Below are 18,813 nucleotides of genomic sequence, written 5' to 3'. Positions count from 1 at the left end.
CTCCACTTTGAGTTCCTTTACACAAACAAACCTCTCCAAGGTCGTGTCAGTTTCTTTAGGATTAGTCGGTCTGTTTTTCTTTGAGGAACTGATCCTTTTCTCACCAGATGAGGCCTGGGGGTTCTATATAATCCACTCCGCTTTATGCAATCAGAGACCTTGCAACACCAAAAGCTAATTATCAGCTTGTTTCATGTGCTTTAGTTAAGTAATGAGTTGCGAGGCTGGTGTCTTTCAGAGGCCGCTCTGCAGAAGAACATCGCTGCCATATCAGGTAAAACGGAGTCGATAAGGTTGACTTTCAGACAGTAATAATAAAAAAGGCTTTCAAATTAATTAATCTCAACATTATGAAAGAGGCTGTTATTTGATGCTGCAACAACAAGCCGATCACATAATCCTCATTGTTTTGAAATTCAAACTAATTTCATGGATAAATGCTTGAAACACATCTCCTTCACATCAATTAAACCACTTTTCAGTTTCATTTTTCAAAGTCGACTTTGGAGTTATTTGTCCCCTTTTGTGATTGATTATAATATGAAGCTGTTTTTTATATCTTACAGACGTGCTTTAAAGGTCCAGTGTGTAGGATTTGGGGGGCTATATGGGCAGAGTCGGCATATAATATACCAAGTGAGTTTTCTCGTGTTTATACTCATCTACAAATACGACATCATGTTTTCGTCACCTTACAATGACTTAGGGCTGAGCAATGTGGCTTGAAAGAAATATTGCGATATTTTTAGTCTATATCACGAAACATAACATATATTTGGGTATAACTGAAATCTCCTCTAAAATACAATCAGAATCAGAATCAGAAATACTTTATTGATTCCAGAGGGGAAATTATTTATGTTACAGATACATCTACAAATACAACATTATCAAATTAACTACGGTTCTAATAAAGTTTTATAAAGTAGCTACTGTTAATAAAGTTAAATAGAGTATTGTTATACTGTATATAAATCAGACACATTAACGGATCTACACTTCATATATTGATAATATTTGCAAGTTGCACTGGTGCTCTATGGTCACAAGTGCAACCAAATAGTCGCAGTCTGGAGCCCTGCCGGTACAAAAACATGCTTCGTCTGCTTATCATTAAACTCATTAAGTTAAACTGCTACAGCTGTGCCGTTAATTGTGCCAATTTATTCAGTCAGCTGCAAACAAACTAACAGCTCTCTACTCGATTTATTAAAAATATTTGCAAGTCGCACTGGTGCTCCATGGTCACAAAATGCAACTAAATAGTAGTGTTCTGGTGCCCTGCAGATAAGACACATACTATACACCTGCTCACACTATCGCTCAGGAAAAAGTGATTTGGATGGTTGAGGAGTGTGTGTGTGATGTATCTTGTTTGTGAGTCTTTCTTTTTGTGTCTATATCTGTGAGAGAGCCGCAGGAGAGCGCGAGAGAACCGACATGCCAAAGAGTCTCATGCCGGTGGCTTAAAAAATGACATGACAATTTATACTTAACGTTCGCATCATAGTCACTTATACATCCTATGTGAAACTTTGAGTATAATTGATATAATGCTCACCAGAGAATGACTTATCCTACATAGAGAGCAGGTCCTCATCCAAAGAGATCGCCGTTCCTACAGTACCATTGAATGGACGAATCAAACACTGGCTCTAGACAGGGCCATATGCCTTTTTATAGCTTTTTTTTTATCAGCCACCGTAATTAGCAGCCCCTCCACAACAAGATAAGATAAGATAAGATAAGATAAGATAAGATAAGATAAACCTTTGAATCCTAAACCACTGAATCCTACACACTGCTTCTTTAAATGTTCACACTATTTTAAGGTCTGGCTTAGTTAAGTTTTAGGTTTCACCACGAATCACAAAGAATAAGCCTGGTGTTCTTCTTTGTTTTTCTGATTGTCAACAAATCCCATGAACAGAGCCAAGCCTTGCAGGCACTGGCGAAGTCAGAGTGTAGACAAAAATCAACTCAGTGTATATTCTGGAATCAAACAACAATATGAAAGTTGAAATCAGACTCACTATATTGATCATGGCTGCCAGAAAGTTGATGAGGATTGAGACGAAGATGATGACGTTTCGCGCTGCGTACGTCTCGTTGATCCAGCAGCAGGCTTTGCGCAGGACCAGAGGCAGACATTTGTAGTCCTCCGCTGTCGTAACTAGGACCAGACAGGAATGGAGGACGATGAGGACTGAGAACTGGATCACCATGGTTACCATCCTGCAGAAACACAATGAATGGCAAAATAACAATAATACCATCAGCTGTGGGCCTTATGATACAACATGTGGGGAGTGGACCATCGTAACACACTGAAGCATCATATTAAACATGAAGACAGAAATTAGTATGATTGAAAACCTTTAAATGTTTGAATACATTTTTATTTTAAATTGCATAACTAGATCAATATCCTCTATTAAAAGAACTTTATTTCTAAATATGAGATACATAACAGATCATTTTTTTATTAAACTCAGCTAGATGATGTATTTTCTCACAGTTTCTTTCATCAGTCTTTCTGAGTTATTGAAAAACGTTCCCACTTTAAGATAAATGCGTATCTATTCCGATAACTTTCGTACACCTCACTTTCGTCATTCTACAAAAAGTCTAAATAACTTTTCATTCAAAAAACTGTGTCTGTATGAGTTGAAAATTTGTGCTTTTCCAAGAGGACAAGCTGTCAAACAAACACAGCACACACACAGATGTTGCTTGCTAGCTACAGCTACTGTCTGTGCCATGGATGTATAAAAAGAAATGGCTACAGCGTTGGAAGCTGAATTCCTATAAAGAATTCCTTTGCTCAGTGGTGCAGTGGAGCCAAAAAATTTTCACAGTATGAAATTACCTGGATCTTCTCCATTGTACTTTAGAGCAAGCAGACTACAGATTTACAGCTGCTAACTTCTGGTTTACCCTCATCTAACCTGATGAATTGATTTAATCGCTGCTCTTCAAGACTTTAAATTGTGATTGGACTACAACAACTGCACTACTGACGTCTCTTATCCAACGAAAGTCTAAAGGAAATAGCTGCAAGTTGCAAGTTGGAAGTTGCAATTCCATGTTTGGTCACTGTGTTGAATTTGCATTACAGCTCTGCAGTGTTCTCTGGGGCTTGGTATGAACTCTTGGCAAGTAATTGTTTCCTTGTATAGCAAAGGCATGACCTGCCCTACTCTACTTCTGATTGACTGGTTGCCTTCATTGGTTGGGTTGGTTAGGTTGAGGAAGCAGGAATGAGATTGGTTAAGAATTGGTTAAGAATATATCAAAACTTCGAGAATATATGACTCAAACTGACTCTCAGAAACTGGTTCATGCCTTCATCTCAAGCAGATTAGACTATTGTAACACTCTAGTCGCAGGATTATCCAAACAATCAGTAGGACGCCTCCAGCTCACACGTACACGTAAATTTGATCATATTATTCCAATACTGTCAGGGTAAGCCAATCAGAGGCAGAGTTAGGCAGGTCATGTTGTCATCTTCTGAGAAAAAAACAAATTTGCGTCTTGTTGGTTCATTAGCGATTTGGGGTTCGTGACGGGGAGAATTCATGTGAACACCCACTCAAGTTGGAACAACAACTACCGTAGTGAAAATGTTGATACTCATGTTGCAGAGTTGACATCGTATATTCAGAGACATGGAAGATGAGAGTAAATGTTAGGTCATCTTAAGTGCTATGTTGTAGACAACTGGACTTGCTTGAGCTTCTTGAAGACGTTTCACCTCTCATCAGAGAGCCTCTTGGTGAAACATCTTTAAGAAGCTCAAGCAAGTCCAGTTGTCTTCAATATAGCACTTAAGATGAGCATGACCTGGATGACTGAGAATCTTCACCAACAGAAATGTGGTATTAGGTTGTGATTACGATTAATTAGAGAAGTTAATTATTGGTGCTAGTGAGGTATAGAGATATTTTAGTAGTTCTAGGGGATGTATTGGTGAAACAACAAGTCTGGGACCAAATGACTTTGTAGTATGAAACTTCAAACTGTTATCAATGTACTGTTTAAATGATCTGAGAACTAAAATACAACACATCTGCTCTGTAGCGTCCTTGTTGTTTCTACATCACAATTTAAAGCTCATGAACGCACCACAGTCGGAAAATCGACTTCGCGACTCAGGAAAAGGGACCATCTGAGAAGAATGTGAATGCAGCATAAAATAAAAAAATAAATTGAGTGTTGTTTGATGAGAAGTGTTAAATTTGCGCTGTCCTTTTATTGTGTTTTGGAAAAACTGCTAAAAGAAACTCTCAGAGACAATACACTGAGAACTGAAAGCTAGTCGAACAGAAGCTGACCTGGAGGTTCTTAGTTAAGTGTGAAATAAGCTTCAGTTATCAGTCACAGCTGACCACCACATTGTAACACTCTGTCCTCTTTTACCTGGCGGAGGGAAGCAGGCTTTGGATGGTGGTGATGAAGATGAGCACGATGAAGGCGCACACCAGGTTGGACTTGAACACCTCGTCCCTCATCTGGGAGTACTGCGCCGTGTAAAGGAGAAGAGGAAGAGAAAGGGGGAGGGAGAGGAGGAGAGGGGAAGATGGAGAAACAAATTTTCAGACAAACGGAAAACTCAACACGCTGAAATGCACCTCAAACACACAAACGCACCGCCACAGATGCATTCAATGGTTCAACCACAAGCGTTAGAGAGAGACAGGAGCCGGTGGGTTAGCCGAGGGGTCCTGGGGAAGGTGCAAAGCTGACAAGCACAATGCTAGCTGTTAGCTGTTAGCAGTTAGCTGAGTCAGAGACAACAAACGGAGAGCGCTGTGTCAAAATAGGCTAACCGTGAAGCTAAGCAGAGGTGGAAGAGAGTTTTTGAAAGCTTAACTGAAATGTGAATTCTCTGGACAATTATTTTATTTTTTCTGACAAGGCTTTAAAGCGCTAGCAACTCAACAACAGGAAAATATTAGAAAAGTAACAACAGCAAATATGTGGGTTTATGTTACTACCCTGCTAGCACTGAATGTCAAAGTGATGTCGGAAAGATGGACTCCAATGTCAGACAGGTGTTAACTTTTGGTTGCAATGAAAATCTGGTTGACGGTATTTGAAATGTCAAACTACATTAGAATTTCATGTTGTGTGGACGTTAACATTATGGCTGTTTGTTGGGTTTTGTTCTCCATACCTTACGACTAAATGTCAGTATTCTAGTCAAGATGGTGCTGACATGAGACGTTGGAGACATTAAAGACATTGGACTTTGGTTACTCAACAACGCAACTTAAAACCAACAAAATATCGACGTCATCTGTCGTCAGTATTCTACATCAGCTGACATGGCATTAGACGTTGTCCTGACATTGAATTTTGGTCGCCCAGAGGCACAACCTAAATTTAATATCTAAGTCCAACAACATTGATGGCCAGTGTGGAAATATAAGAAAAGCAATGACAGCAAACAAATACATTTATGTTACTCTATAATGCATTGTGGAGGTTTTGATAGTTTTGAGAGACTTCCTACTTTTTCTCTAATACATTGAATTCAAAAGTTTGTTTTTGATCCATCCCATTTTGTTCACATGATGGGTAAAAAGCTAACCTCAACCCTTTTCTCTATCTATCTGTTGCATTTTGAGGACAAGCGTTGGATAAGAAGATGTAAGCTACACGTACAAAGAAGCACAGTAAATTCTACTTTAATTCTAGTTGACAGTTTCCTCTTTCATCATAAACGTAGTTGAAGTGTTATTAGTTATCTTGGAAAAAATAGTTCATGCACATTATCATTTCCTGAAGAAAGCCCAGCGCTGATGTAAGACTCTAGACTGATGAGTCACCAGTCAGGACCGGCAGCCTGACTCATCTCAATGTTAAACTTTCCACCCCGATGACCCCCGCTGCCCCGTCCTCGCTCTGTCTCTTTCTCAAAGGGTGCTGGGAAATTAGCAAGAGGATGCTTCACGTTTTGTCACAACTTTGGCAGAAATAATAAAAAAAAAAATGAGGGAGGCCAACAGCAAATCACTGCACATTTACTGAAGAGGTTAAGAGGTCAACCAAAAATATAAGGTTCTTGGAAAAGTTTTGAAGATGGCGGTGGGATTCAGAGGGGGAACATAGATGTGGAGGAGAAGAAGGGCCCAAATGAATCAACTCAAATGTTAAAGGTGAGCTTATTCATGGAACAAAATAAATGGGGGGGGAGAGAGGACAAAAAGCTACAGGAGTTCATTGCATTCACCGAAGAAAAAGAACATTCAGACAGATTATCTTGTAACTATGACTTCCATATATCTTTAATAACATCTCATGATTGTAAGAGAATTAAGTGTAGATTATTAACGTTAGGTGATCAGTAAAACTGCTGCTAGAGGCTGTTCCATCAAATGTGGTTGTTATTGAATGAACTTGTCCAAGGTTACTTGTGTCAGCTGTAAATACACTAATTAACAAACTTTACCTGTACGCTAAAATTAAATCTTGTTGTCGTGCACATTTTAGGCACATTTATCCAAAATTTAGCCTGATATATTTGGTATCTTTGGAAACTCCCAATAAAATTTACAATACAGTTCTATGAGTTTGTTTGGCTGCACTGGAACAGCTGAATGTTAAGGGATTAAATGAGGTGGGTGTCATCACAGTCCTGTTTTATCAAATTATTCAGATCTTTTGTTGTAATTTTACAGTACATATTATATTTAAAAAATGAGGGAATGATTTGCCCCAGTGTTTCACTGTATTCTGTTCTGACCGACCCCTGAGTGTCCTTATCTTGTTTCGTTTGCTGATTAAAAAAGCTCAGCTGCAACGATGCAACTTCCATCAGTAATGTACGTTAGAGTTTGATAATGCAATACTTTTAAAACATACCATTGTAGTCTGGCAATTTAGTCAGGTAGTAACGTTTCAAGCTCAAGGTCTCAAAATTATGAGATGTAAAGTCATAAATATGGGATACGCATGTCGTAAATTTGAGAAAACATCTCAGAAATGTTTTTTTTTCCTTCAGTGAATGCAATGTGTTCCTGTAAAAAAAGACAAAAAGAAGTTGAACAAGGCAACTTTTTCCACAAGACTGTAAAAGGGTAACAGGTCCATGGCATGGACTTTTGGTCATGAGTAAACTGAAGGGGGTTCTGCAATCCTGGCAAATCAGAGTAGTAAAACATCAGTGTTTCGCCCAGCTGACTATTCTGTGCTCGTCGAAGAAAAATCGCAGTTGTGTTTTTAAATTTCAGAATCAAACGTGGTTTACAAAACATTGGCAGCAATTTAAAAAAAAAAGTTAATGAGTTTGTATCTGCTGTTAGAGATTAGGCGCACTGTGGTAGTTCGTGCTCACTGGTATGGAGTCTAAAGTGTGCTGACTGAATAATTATCCTTTCATTATAACTAATATCAATTAATACATTTTTCAAAAACGATCAATAAGTCAATAATGACATATCATTCCTGACCTTGAGAACAGTAGTTTGACTTGACTCAAGGTCCATTTTCAGAGGTTTCAAATTATCTGCAAACACAGACCTACATAGACTAGACCTGTCTAAAACAAGACCTGCTAATAAACAGTTAATTAATTTAAATACTGCATTAATAAATAACAATTTGTATTTGCAGATTAATCATTCAGTCTATTTACTTTGTCTTTGATTGGTGAGATCTTTATTTCAATTAAAGAATCAAATTGCAAAATTAATTATAAAAAGATTTGAAATCAATTAAAATGAATACAAAATGGAAGCACAAAAATTAACTGTAAGACTGATTATGATAGACCTATAGTAAATAGAATTTAAAAAATGTAAAAGCCTTTAATTTCACTTCATTTATTTTATGTGTAAGGACATTCACGGGCATTTCTGTAAATGTGCCAGTGTTAGCCAGCTAGCTAATTTTCAACTGCAGTTCTTTGGCAAGATGTTTTGAAACCAATAAAAGGATTAAATTCAAAGAGAAAATTAAAATTTTATTATAATTTATAATTTAAAGGTAAAAAAAAACGGAAATAGAACTCTTAATTGACAGATTTACTTTAAATGTACGACTCATCTAAATGCAATAGTTCTTTTGTAATAGTTTATGTAACAGCTCTTTAAAACGTATCAATTTATTAACTGACTATAATCAAAAACTGTGAGTCCATACATATTCTGGTGGCACACTTCAGATTCCACACACCTGAAGACCAAATGGAGCAAAGTAATGACCCTGGATCACTATATGTGTTTTGTATTGAATTATTTCCTTCTTTCAGTTCCACCGTAAGTGTTTCTTTTTTGTTAAAGTGACTCGTGTTAATAACATAAAATAAAATAAAATAAAAATGTTTTTTCCCCTTTGCAGTACCACAGTAATATCTGATGTGCCTTTAGCTTACTCATGAAAGGAGAGAAAAATTGTTGGTTCTTGTTTTGCTTCTGAAAATCTTCATCTAAGAATAGATATGAGGAGGGAGAGAGAAAGAAAAAAAAAAACAGTTATCTGTCTAAAACCCCAGCTACCTTCTCTTCCAGGCTGGAGTCTTTAAACATCAGTGAGAAAGGCTTGATATGCTCTCTTCTCAACTTATCGCCACTCCGTAAGTCGATGGCGCTCTCTATTCGCTTGTTAATTTCCTCAGGACCAGAGTGGACATGCAAAGCTTGTGCGAGATGGTTTGGAAGCAGATTTATCGAATTTCTCGTTAGGGCAGCCAGAGTCTAGGGGGAAAGCACATGCACATAGAATGAACCTGCTTGTCCCCCTTTTGTTTCATTCAAGTTACAAATGAAAAAGAACAGACACACAGTTACGTTCATTACATACACAAAAGAAAAAACAAAAGAAAAGTTAAGGAAAAGGAAGAAAAGGGAAGACCAAAATGCAACGTTCGCTATCAGACAGACAAGAGCAAGCCATGCATCTCTCATTCACTCGGAGCATGTTCACTTTGCATCCATGTTAGTGGTGACGAAGCTTGCAATTATGCACGTTAAAACAAAGCTGTAATTCATGTCCACGGCTGTGACTGGAAGGAGGAATGACTGGGAATGAAAACACACAAAATGGATGAAAATTTAAAAATATAAAGCATGAAATGGAGGGAAAAACACAACTGAGACTTTCAAAATATCAGGAACAAATACACCAATTATCTTTCCCAAGTAAAGGATGAGAAAACAATCACATTTAAATACACTGGATCCTCAAAAAGAAAATGAATTCAACCTTCAATATGTTTGAGCAGTTTTTTGAGACAAACTTAAAATGCATTATGTCCTCAAGGACAACCTTGCAAGACATTAAAATGCCATATTGTAAAAAGTAATTGAATGACACAAGGTTCTTCGGTTTACAAGGGTCTCCTCTGGTTTTAATTTACCACTTCATCACTCCCCGTCTCGCTTGGCCTTCCTTCTCTCTCTATGACAAAAATACACTGAAAGTTGTGACTTTCCGTAACTCTTCCTTTTTTAAAACTTTGAAGGACCACACTGATGGTTTCCCATATGTAGTCCTTTTCATTCAGTTATAATTCTGGTAGGGGAATGAAGACTCATTTATTCACTCATGATAAGTGTATAAATACTGTAATTGGCCTTTTAAATACCCAACATGTGTTAGATTTTTAATGGTAGAACCCCAACAAGGTTTCGCAACCCCCAAATTCCCCCCACAAAAAGCTTATGACCTCAGTGTCCTCACTGGGACTCAACCTGGCTGCCGACAAAGAATCCATTGGGAACAATTTGTCACTTTGATTTCCTTCCTTTAGTTACGTAATATAAAGCTCAGCGCAATAGAGGGTGCTCCATCATCTTGGGAACTGGCCACTGAAGAGCAACCTTTATAAGAACAAATTTCCATTGTGGTTTAACCAAGGACATCTTTGGTACTCGTAAGTTTACTTATGTGACTACAAAAGAAGGCAGCTGACTCAAATTTTGGATGTCAGAGTGTCTTTGAGCACAACAGGAAAGAAAGCTTTCAGAAAGGTCACTACATGCAGCTTCTTTACCATGTAATGTAGAGTGGGGGGGGGATCAATACAACATAGTACTGCCATATTTTGCGTGGCGATATTGTATCAATACACGGATACCAACTATCAATCTCTTATTATATACATCATTCATTTTGGCAAATGCACATTTTACTACAACTTTTGGTACTTGGGGTCGTCGGTGGCTTAGTGGATAGAGCAGGCACCCCATGTACAAGGCTGTTGCCGCAGCTGCCCGGGTTTGATTCCAGCCTGTAGCCCTTTGCTGCATGTCATCCCCTCTCTCTCTCCCCCCTTCATACTTAGCTTTCCTATCAATTAAAGGCAAAATTGGCCCAAAAAGTATTTGGTACTAGAAGAATAAAATTAGTTGCTTTTCAGTCCACTAGATGGTGCTGATGTTTATTTTCCTGGTGAGGTCAGCACAGGTCTCAATCAGCGGAATTTGGCAGGAAGTTCAACTGAGCAAAGACGGAGGCACCGGAGAAATAAATCAGAAATTTGCTGTCAGCAGTGTCACATGAGAATAAAATACTACAAACATGAGGGCTCACCTCACACTCCACTATCCAGAGACAGTGTTAGCCACTGATGCTCCACCGAAAATTCAACTGACACTGGATACTATTTAGTCTCGCCACCAGACAATCAGAGATCTCCACCTTCTGATAGTCTGGGGACACTCCTTTCTAAAGTGTGTTTAACACACCGGCGAAAACGGCCGGCAACAAAGCAACGCCTCTTGCATTTTTGAAAAGGACACGCCTTCTCGGAAATGTGCGCTCCNCTAACAGACAGAAATAGTAATGTTTGTTCAATCATTGTGTTTATAGATTTTACAAACATCGGATTAGTCTAAATGGTGATACAGTGTTACAAACATCGGATTAGTCTAAATGGTGATACAGTGATGTGAAAAATGTGATATATAGGCTATAGCTATATATAGCTAAAAGCTCTGCTGGTTTTCTACCCGGAAGTATTTGTAAACAACAAGGCGATTCCCTCTATAGTCCGGCCGGACGGATGAGTCATGGCCTTGTAAAAGATTATGTTTGTTTCTTTTAGTTAGTGAGAATGCGTCGCCGCAAACGCGACAAACATCCACTGAACTTTGACGGCGTTTTCTGCGAGCACGGCTGAGCCATTTTGTTCCGCTACACGTGTTTCTAGTGGGACTATGTTTACAAGCACAAGAGTTCAGCGAGCCACCGAAGGACCGCCCTGCAGATTTACTATTGGTTCTGCAACGTAGGGAGTTTTTTTAAACTCTGAAATTGTATCCGCCCATCTAAACACAAAATCAGGGAGAAAGTCATCAGTCTTTAGTTAAGCAAAGTGTCTAAAGACTGACTTGTGAGTCTAGATACTATTAGCTCGACAAAACTACCATCCAATTCTGAGAGAGCCAAGAAAATAACACAGTCCATCACCTACTTCCTGTGCAAAGATCTGCGTCCACATACCCTGGAAATCCAGAGTTCTCGCGAGAGCACAATTTGGATTTGCTCAGCGAGTCACTCTGGCAATCAGTAATGATGCTCATTACCTATGCCCATGAAACCGAGCTGCACCAATCACATCGGTGTATCTGATATAGGCGGGCCAGAGGCGAGTTAAACAGATGACGTCAGCTGCGATGATGAAGTCCAGAATCAGTCAGTAAACATTGCAAGGTGGCTACGGATGAACAACAGTTGTTTGAAACGGCTTTGGCCGCTACAATGAACGAGTTAGACTTGGCTTTTTCTCTAAAAGAGGAACAGAAGACGGCGCTCGAATCTTTCCTTTGCAAGAACTACGTTTTGGCTGTTTGGCCGACCGGATACGGCAAGAGTCTAATCTACCTGTTAGCTCCGCTGGTAGCGCTCTGGATACGTCACCCCGTGTATTGTTCTGATTGGTCGTAGTGTTATCCAATAGCGTGCAGTGATATTTACAAATGCATGCTTGGTGCCGTCCCTCAAGTTGGGCCATTTGCATTACTCATAGCCAGACCCTAAATCTGTCCAGATTTGGGTCTGGATTTCCAGGCTAGCGTCCACACAGCACTGTTGGAAACCAAGGCTTTTGTTACATGCTAAAAACACATGAACCTAGGTATGTGACTCCGCCCCCACATTTTTTCAGCAACACAGCCGTAGTGAAGCATAAAGCTGAGGAATCTTTGAGTGCAGCAGGAAGGGTGGCGTTAACCTGTGACACCTGGACTTCAAGGTCAGTGGATTCACATGTGACTATAACGACACATTATCTGACAGAGGGCAGGAGACTGCTGTCTCACATCCTCCAAACTAGAGCAGGACACCAACGACACACCGGAGCAAACACTGCAGACCTCCTGAAACAAACTGCACTTCTAACATGGGTGTTACCATTCAGTTAGCAGGATACCTGCATATGAAGTGTTTCACTCACGCTCTTAATCTGTCCTCAGAGGGCGTTAAATCTGCCCACAGTTCAGTTTGTCAGGTGTATGCAGCATTTCTGACGGTATAAATGACGGTTTTATGACGGCGTTGGTCAGTCAGTCTGCTTTGTGTCACATTTTGCTGCAATAAAAATGATTGAAGTCGATGAACAGACTGAAAACTTGATCTTGTGAGGTAAAACTGATGCTGACAAAGTTTTCCTTTGGGGAAATAATTTGCAGTTGGAAAAAAGGTAATAAATCGCAATATATCAAAATATATTTATCGCAATATCTCAATAATATCATATTGTGTCGTATTGTATGTAATTAGATTTTCTATTTCTGAGTTTTATCGGGTGCACCTCTGAAATATATTTACCGTTTGGTTATTATTTGCTCCACAGACGGAGCAGCAGAACATCAGGCACAGTAAATGTGAAACTTAACATTAACCTTCATGGGTGTTTTCTGTAACATCAAAACACCCATGTGCTTCACTGATGTGCTGTATCCTGGTCAATAAATTCTAGTCTTAGTCAAGGTGAGCTCCTGTCTGTCCTCAGGGGAACGTCACACTCGCTCAACAGAAAAACTTGAGATAAAAGTGATAGAGGTCCTACGTGAGAATCAGGGTCATTTTCTCTGAGCCATTGACATTTACTCTCCACCATTAACTGTGAAACTGTGAGTTAAAGCAGCCACATGGCTACTCCGGACAAATTACCCTTTGGAGTGTCAGAGAGCCCTGTAGAGCCGGCAGCCATTAAAGTCATTACGAGAGAAATGTGTGATGATGGAGATGTGTGTGAGGAGTTCAATATGTCTCTCACCAGCACTGACCAATCTAATATGTCACCTCGTCTCGCTTAATACAACACTTTAACAAATGAAATCCATCATGCTGAGATCATTAAAAATTCATTGTCAGGCTACTAACTACTGGATTTTTTTTTTTTTTTTACCTGTCAAGGCCACTGACTGTCACTGACCGTCATTACGTGCAGATTTAAATCTAATCAGAGCTACCTGATTATAAAGTACTGCAATTTATAGGTTTAACAGTCCATGCCTCACAAATCACAAGACACTGCAGCATTTATCAACGTCAACGGAAAGATTCTCACATGCTGAGAGACATGGAAAGTTAAATGAGTCAAATTGCTACATCCATCCAGCAATTCAAATTATTTGTTTAGACCTTTTTTCAATATTTTTTATGCTACCCAAACAGATAAGCAACAGAAAAAGCTACTGAGGAAATACAGTGACGTAAAGTAGCATGACCTGCACCTTAAGTTCCTCAAAATGCACTTGGACATGAAACTTTCCTATTTTCCTGTCTGAAGAAACTGGAGCAACACTACTTGGTGATGACTTTTAGATATACTCATACGCAGAGCTCATTGAAACTGAAGAGCGGACGAGGAGAGAGAGGGAGCAGCAACAGGCAGAGGAACATGTCTGAATCCAGCTAAAGGTAAACACACACGTTCATTTCTCCTTTCCGTTATGTTGTCGGATAATTATACTAACAATCCGAGCCTATCTGTGTGAAAAAAATGCACTTTTAGTGGACGTATTTTGACGTTGTTTGACGCTGTCTGAGTGCCCTATTATTTAATATAGCGCACGCTCACGGGCTGCAGGCAGGTCAGCCCTAGCTTCATACTGGAGAAATGTCACATATTGAGAATCCTATCACTCATTTAGACAAAAGTAGATCGGAAGATAGGGCCCAGGTTGAAAAAACGTTAGTTCCCCTTTAATGAATTGGGTTGTAAATGTCTTGCCAGTGGAAACATACTGCCCAGTGACTAAATACTTTGGACTTTCCCAATCATCTTGTGTCTGCCTGGATATTGAGTAACAGCTGAATGCAAATTGTCCTTTTTTTCCAACACACAGTGGAGATAGGAGAGAAAGAGCTGAACTGAAGTTGAACTTGAACTCAACGAAACCTCTGTTGCATATAAATGAAAATGTGTGGCCTGTGTGTCAAAACATTAACATATCTGGAACAGCCACAGAAAACACACAAGCTTCATTTAAATGAAGACAATCGGACGGCATTTTGTGGAATCAGATGAGCTCCATTGTGCTCCAGGGCCACGTCGACCCTATTATCAGTTACTTTTAGATTGATCTCTGCTCACTTCTGTGGAGAGTACAGTGTCATTGTGTGTGAGAGGAGCATGCTACATGGAGCTGTTTGATTGGAGATCTGGGCTCTTCAAATTCGGCTCAGGTTTGGCCACATATTAATGTCAACACTGTGGGTTTGGGTCAGGATCAAGCCTAAAATATAAATGTTGCTGCTCATGTTCCACTCATTATAATGTATTCCTACAATCTATCAGTCAGGTGGTAGTCTTACAGAGCCACACCTATCTGCACAGCACTGTGTCAGTGCTTGAGACCATTCTGCTACAGGGGGATAAAAAAACCCTGGCTTGTTTTTGTTTCTCTGAACCAATCACAGTCATCATGGGCGGAGCTAAGCCCAGGATGCAGTGGGGGTGCCCTTGTAAAATAGTGTGGGGAACACACACACACACACACACAATGATAGGGCTAACTGTTAGCATCACATGTCTAACAATACCTCAGGGTTATTGGTATCGGTGGGAGTTTGTTGGGACCGTCGGCTCATGCTAACTGGCAAGACTCCTCTCCAACAGGAGAATGGCTTACAGCAGCAACAGAAGGTTTGCTGTTCTGGCGGGGAGTTGGGACCGCCTGAGATCACACCCCCGGCTCCTAAAAAATCGTATTAATGTATCAATTGACTGGAAATATTTTGATAGATGTTGCAAATCAACTCTGACTGACCATGTTAGAAAACAGATCGACATTGGGCATGGAGTTCTGTGAGATGGAGTCTGAAAGGTGCGTTCACAAGTCGTTTTATTTGTTGTGGATTTTTACAACAATTCACTTAAGGAAAAAAGCAGGCATGCCTTGTTGCACGATCCAAATCTTCATCAAAACGTGCTGAGGCACTGAGGTTGTTAGCTCAGAGGTTTCCCGTGCAAAGGGGATTTTGAAAATAGGCCTGTCGCGATATGCGATAGGTCGGTTAATTGCACGGTAAATTAAAAGGGAGACAGTAACTTTCCCGGCCGCGATTAATTGCCATATTCATGCGTGTTTGTTTTCCTCGTCTCTCTCCACCAAAGAGACTGGACGACAAGAGCGTTCACTGCCGTGCATCGTCTGGCAGCCAGGTGAGTTGGTTCATTAGCGTAATGAACGGAGGGAAAGCTCTTGTCATCGAGTGTCTTTGTCTCTGTGGGGGAGGCGGGGCTACGGGCTACACACACACAGTGCGATCTTTGTGAAGGGGAGGCGAGGTGGAGAGAAAAAAAACAGTTGAGCGTCAGAGAAAGACATGGAACTTGTTCCTAAACCAAATGCCACGGCCCCTGTGTGGGAGTGTTTTGGATTTAAACCAAATGACAGAGGGCAGCCCAGTATTTTGGACGAGCCGGTGTGCCGGGTTTGTTCTAAAACCATCTCAACAAAAAGAGCGAATACGACCAACTTAACTGCACACCTGAGAGTGAGAGACTGACAGTCTATTTTTTTTATTTATTTATTAATTTCAATATTTTTATGTTATTTCGGATATTTCAATTTTCTTTTTTTGCATTTGTAAATATTCTTGTTAAATACATGTTTATTGCTCTTTAAAAGGGTTTACTTGCATCAATATGCCTTTATTATCATTATATAAGTTTAAAAAATGTTTAAAATTACAACAATAATAAAAATGGTCTTAAAAGCACAATATTACACAATATTATCGCTTATCGCAATAATTTCTGACGCAATTAATCACCCAGCAGAATTTGTTATCGTGACAGGCCTCTTTGAAAACGGTAACACACAGATAGTGGAGGGGAGGGAGAATGCCGGCCAATAGCAGATAGCCACAGTCTGCAGCCGGAGAGTCAGACTTGTAACATTGGGAAGACTTGTTTGTTTGCAGACTTGCTTACTGTCATCATTTTTCAAACAAGTCCTTCAACTCATTCGACCGGTACGTCTTCACTATGTTTCTTTTCCTAAACCTAACCTCCGTAACTTTGCTTTAATTATAAAACTTTACCTTGAGGGTGTTACATCATCAGTGGGGTGCTAATTAATAGGAGTTTATATGAACTACTGCATGAGGATACGTTGATTGGTTACTTAGTAGACTTTGAGTAATGTAGAGAAAGAGAGGAAGAAAAAAAGAGGTCTGATGTTTAAATATTTGTTTTGGGCTACAGCCTGGAGAAGCTAGCTTAGCTTAGCATAAAGACTGAAAGCAGGAGGAAATGGTTAGCCTGGCTCTGTCCAAAAAAAAAGGAAACATCTGCCTTCCAGCTCACTATCTTGTCTGTATCATACATACAAAAACTAAACTGACAAACAATACATCATTACGTGCTGGAAGATTTCGTGATCTAGTGTCATCACCATGAGGTTGCTAGGCAAGCACTGGAGACAAGTTGGGCTTGGCCTATAATGAACTGGACTGAGTTGGGATCACGTTAACAAAATCCTTCATATTTATTTGCTTCTAAATCCATTTTTCATTAACTGTATCACTATAGCTGGTGTACTCTCCACTCCATATATGCAGCACAGACAACCCCCTGATGTGAGGTTCATCAAAAGACACTTTGGGAAAAGTAGGTAGGAAACCACAGACTGGAAGCTGGATATAAAATAACTGCTGAAATGCTTTGAACATCACAGACTTATAATTTATCATCAGTACGTGAGACTGGATATTTTTTAGTTCCTTCTCAGTTCAGAGAAGCAACAAACATGAAAACATTAACTTGGTGAAGCTTTGAAGAAAATCTTTTGGATCTTCAGAACACTTATATCCCCAAAGAGTTCAATCGTAAGTACTTTAAAAGTTAAAAAAAAACAAACATATTTTCCACACTGTAGCCAGTGTCAGATATAAATCTAATCCAGAGATTTGATCAAACTTCAAGATTCTTTCATTTAGCAAAGTATTCAAACCCAAGATGATACACCATACAGATATGCTGCACTAGTTCCCTTTCCCTATTTGATCCTGCACGTTTTGTACAAGAACCTGTTTTGGGGCCCAGTACGGTGGATCACAGCTCTGTGTCTATGGACCATTTATAACCTCATCCATCCACTCTCCACCCAAGACAGGAGGGATCAGAGGGGACGGTTACCAGTGTTATGAGCCATGATTGTTTTTGGCGTGCACGTCTCTGAAGAGGCACACAGCCTAAAGGGCACATGCTTCCATCTCTGACATTTCTTTGTGATTTGGGTGTGATGTTGCCCGGAGCAGAGGCTGGCTGTATGGGGGCAGCAGTATGGGGTTACATGTATGATATGTATTAATAACAGAACATATTTGCCTTGTGGAAATGCCAACATATGATGCCGGGAAAAGGGCAAGTGAGAAGTGGAGGTGGGGGGCGATGGTGAGATCAGAGCATGTGAGCGCATACAGTAATATCAGAGGATTTTGCTGGATGTCTCACATGTGTGGTAGTGTGACAGATTAACTTTGAGCCAGAAAGTATAATTCAGTGCAACATGACTTGTTTGGAAGTGGTGCTCTTCAAAGGATTGCAAGCAGGCTGTTATGTAACCCATGAACACGCTGCGAGGCAAATGAAGGATCTGGACCAACACTGGAGTAACAAGTGAAATGTCTTGTCAAGTACTGGATGGAGGTTCATCCCTTGACTTTTCATGAAGCACCAGCTACATGTCAACATTTTCACTAGAACTAATGACAGAGTTATTTTTTCTCACGATAGGGTGCTAACTACACAGGTCAGACTATGATCACCACAGTGGTGGAAGAACACCTTATTTGTTACTGCACCGTGTACAAGTACAGACTCATTCTAGTCTTCTATGTTCCTTTTCAGTAGTGTACCAAACATCTGTAATTCTAAACCACTAGTCCATACCCATTGAGTGCACAGTTGCCCACGTACAGTTTCACATGGTGTGTGTTTGGGATACAGGTCATAGGAAATTGCAGATTAAATACTCAACTGAACCCATTAAGAAGAGCAATGTATTCAGACAGAGTGTTTGTGAATTTGATAGTACGATTGCACAGCGATCGGTCGCATTTTAGCCATTTTGAAGCATTTTTCTGTTGTTATAGCGCCACCCAGTTGCCAATTAGAGTTAAATTTCTCCAGTCACCTTGAGGCGTCCTGTTCTACATATCTACCAAGTTTAGTAAAAATCCATATGGCGGTTAGGCCTAGATAAGAAATGAGCTCTCTAGCGCCCCCATTTTGTTTGATGGGGTCAATAATGGAGGGGTCCCCTCAGATTATGTGTGGTCATATGCCTACAAAGTTGCGTGGTGATGGGTGAAACCCTTGAGATGTTATACACCTTTATGTGATGA

General features: G+C 39.9%; 2 protein-coding genes across 2 annotated transcripts in view; one reads left to right on the top strand and one right to left on the bottom strand.

Annotated features, from left to right (window-relative positions):
* Positions 1–18,813, top strand: part of efr3a (EFR3 homolog A (S. cerevisiae)) — a 592,036-nt gene that overhangs the window by 114,797 nt on the left and 458,426 nt on the right. The gene's annotated exons all lie outside the window — the stretch shown is intronic.
* The window catches only part of adcy8 (adenylate cyclase 8 (brain)), a 153,938-nt gene that overhangs the window by 40,832 nt on the left and 94,293 nt on the right, over positions 1–18,813 (bottom strand). The window contains exons 8-9 of the mRNA XM_050074478.1: positions 4,423–4,523; positions 2,034–2,235 (exon numbers count right to left, since the gene is read on the bottom strand). Of these exons, the coding sequence (XP_049930435.1) occupies positions 2,034–2,235; positions 4,423–4,523 (303 nt within the window). The remainder of the gene's footprint in view (positions 1–2,033; positions 2,236–4,422; positions 4,524–18,813) is intronic.

This window comes from Epinephelus moara, chromosome 21 (assembly GCF_006386435.1).
Source record: "Epinephelus moara isolate mb chromosome 21, YSFRI_EMoa_1.0, whole genome shotgun sequence".
Lineage (NCBI taxonomy): Eukaryota > Metazoa > Chordata > Actinopteri > Perciformes > Serranidae > Epinephelus > Epinephelus moara.
This window is presented reverse-complemented; position numbering and strand designations above follow the sequence as displayed.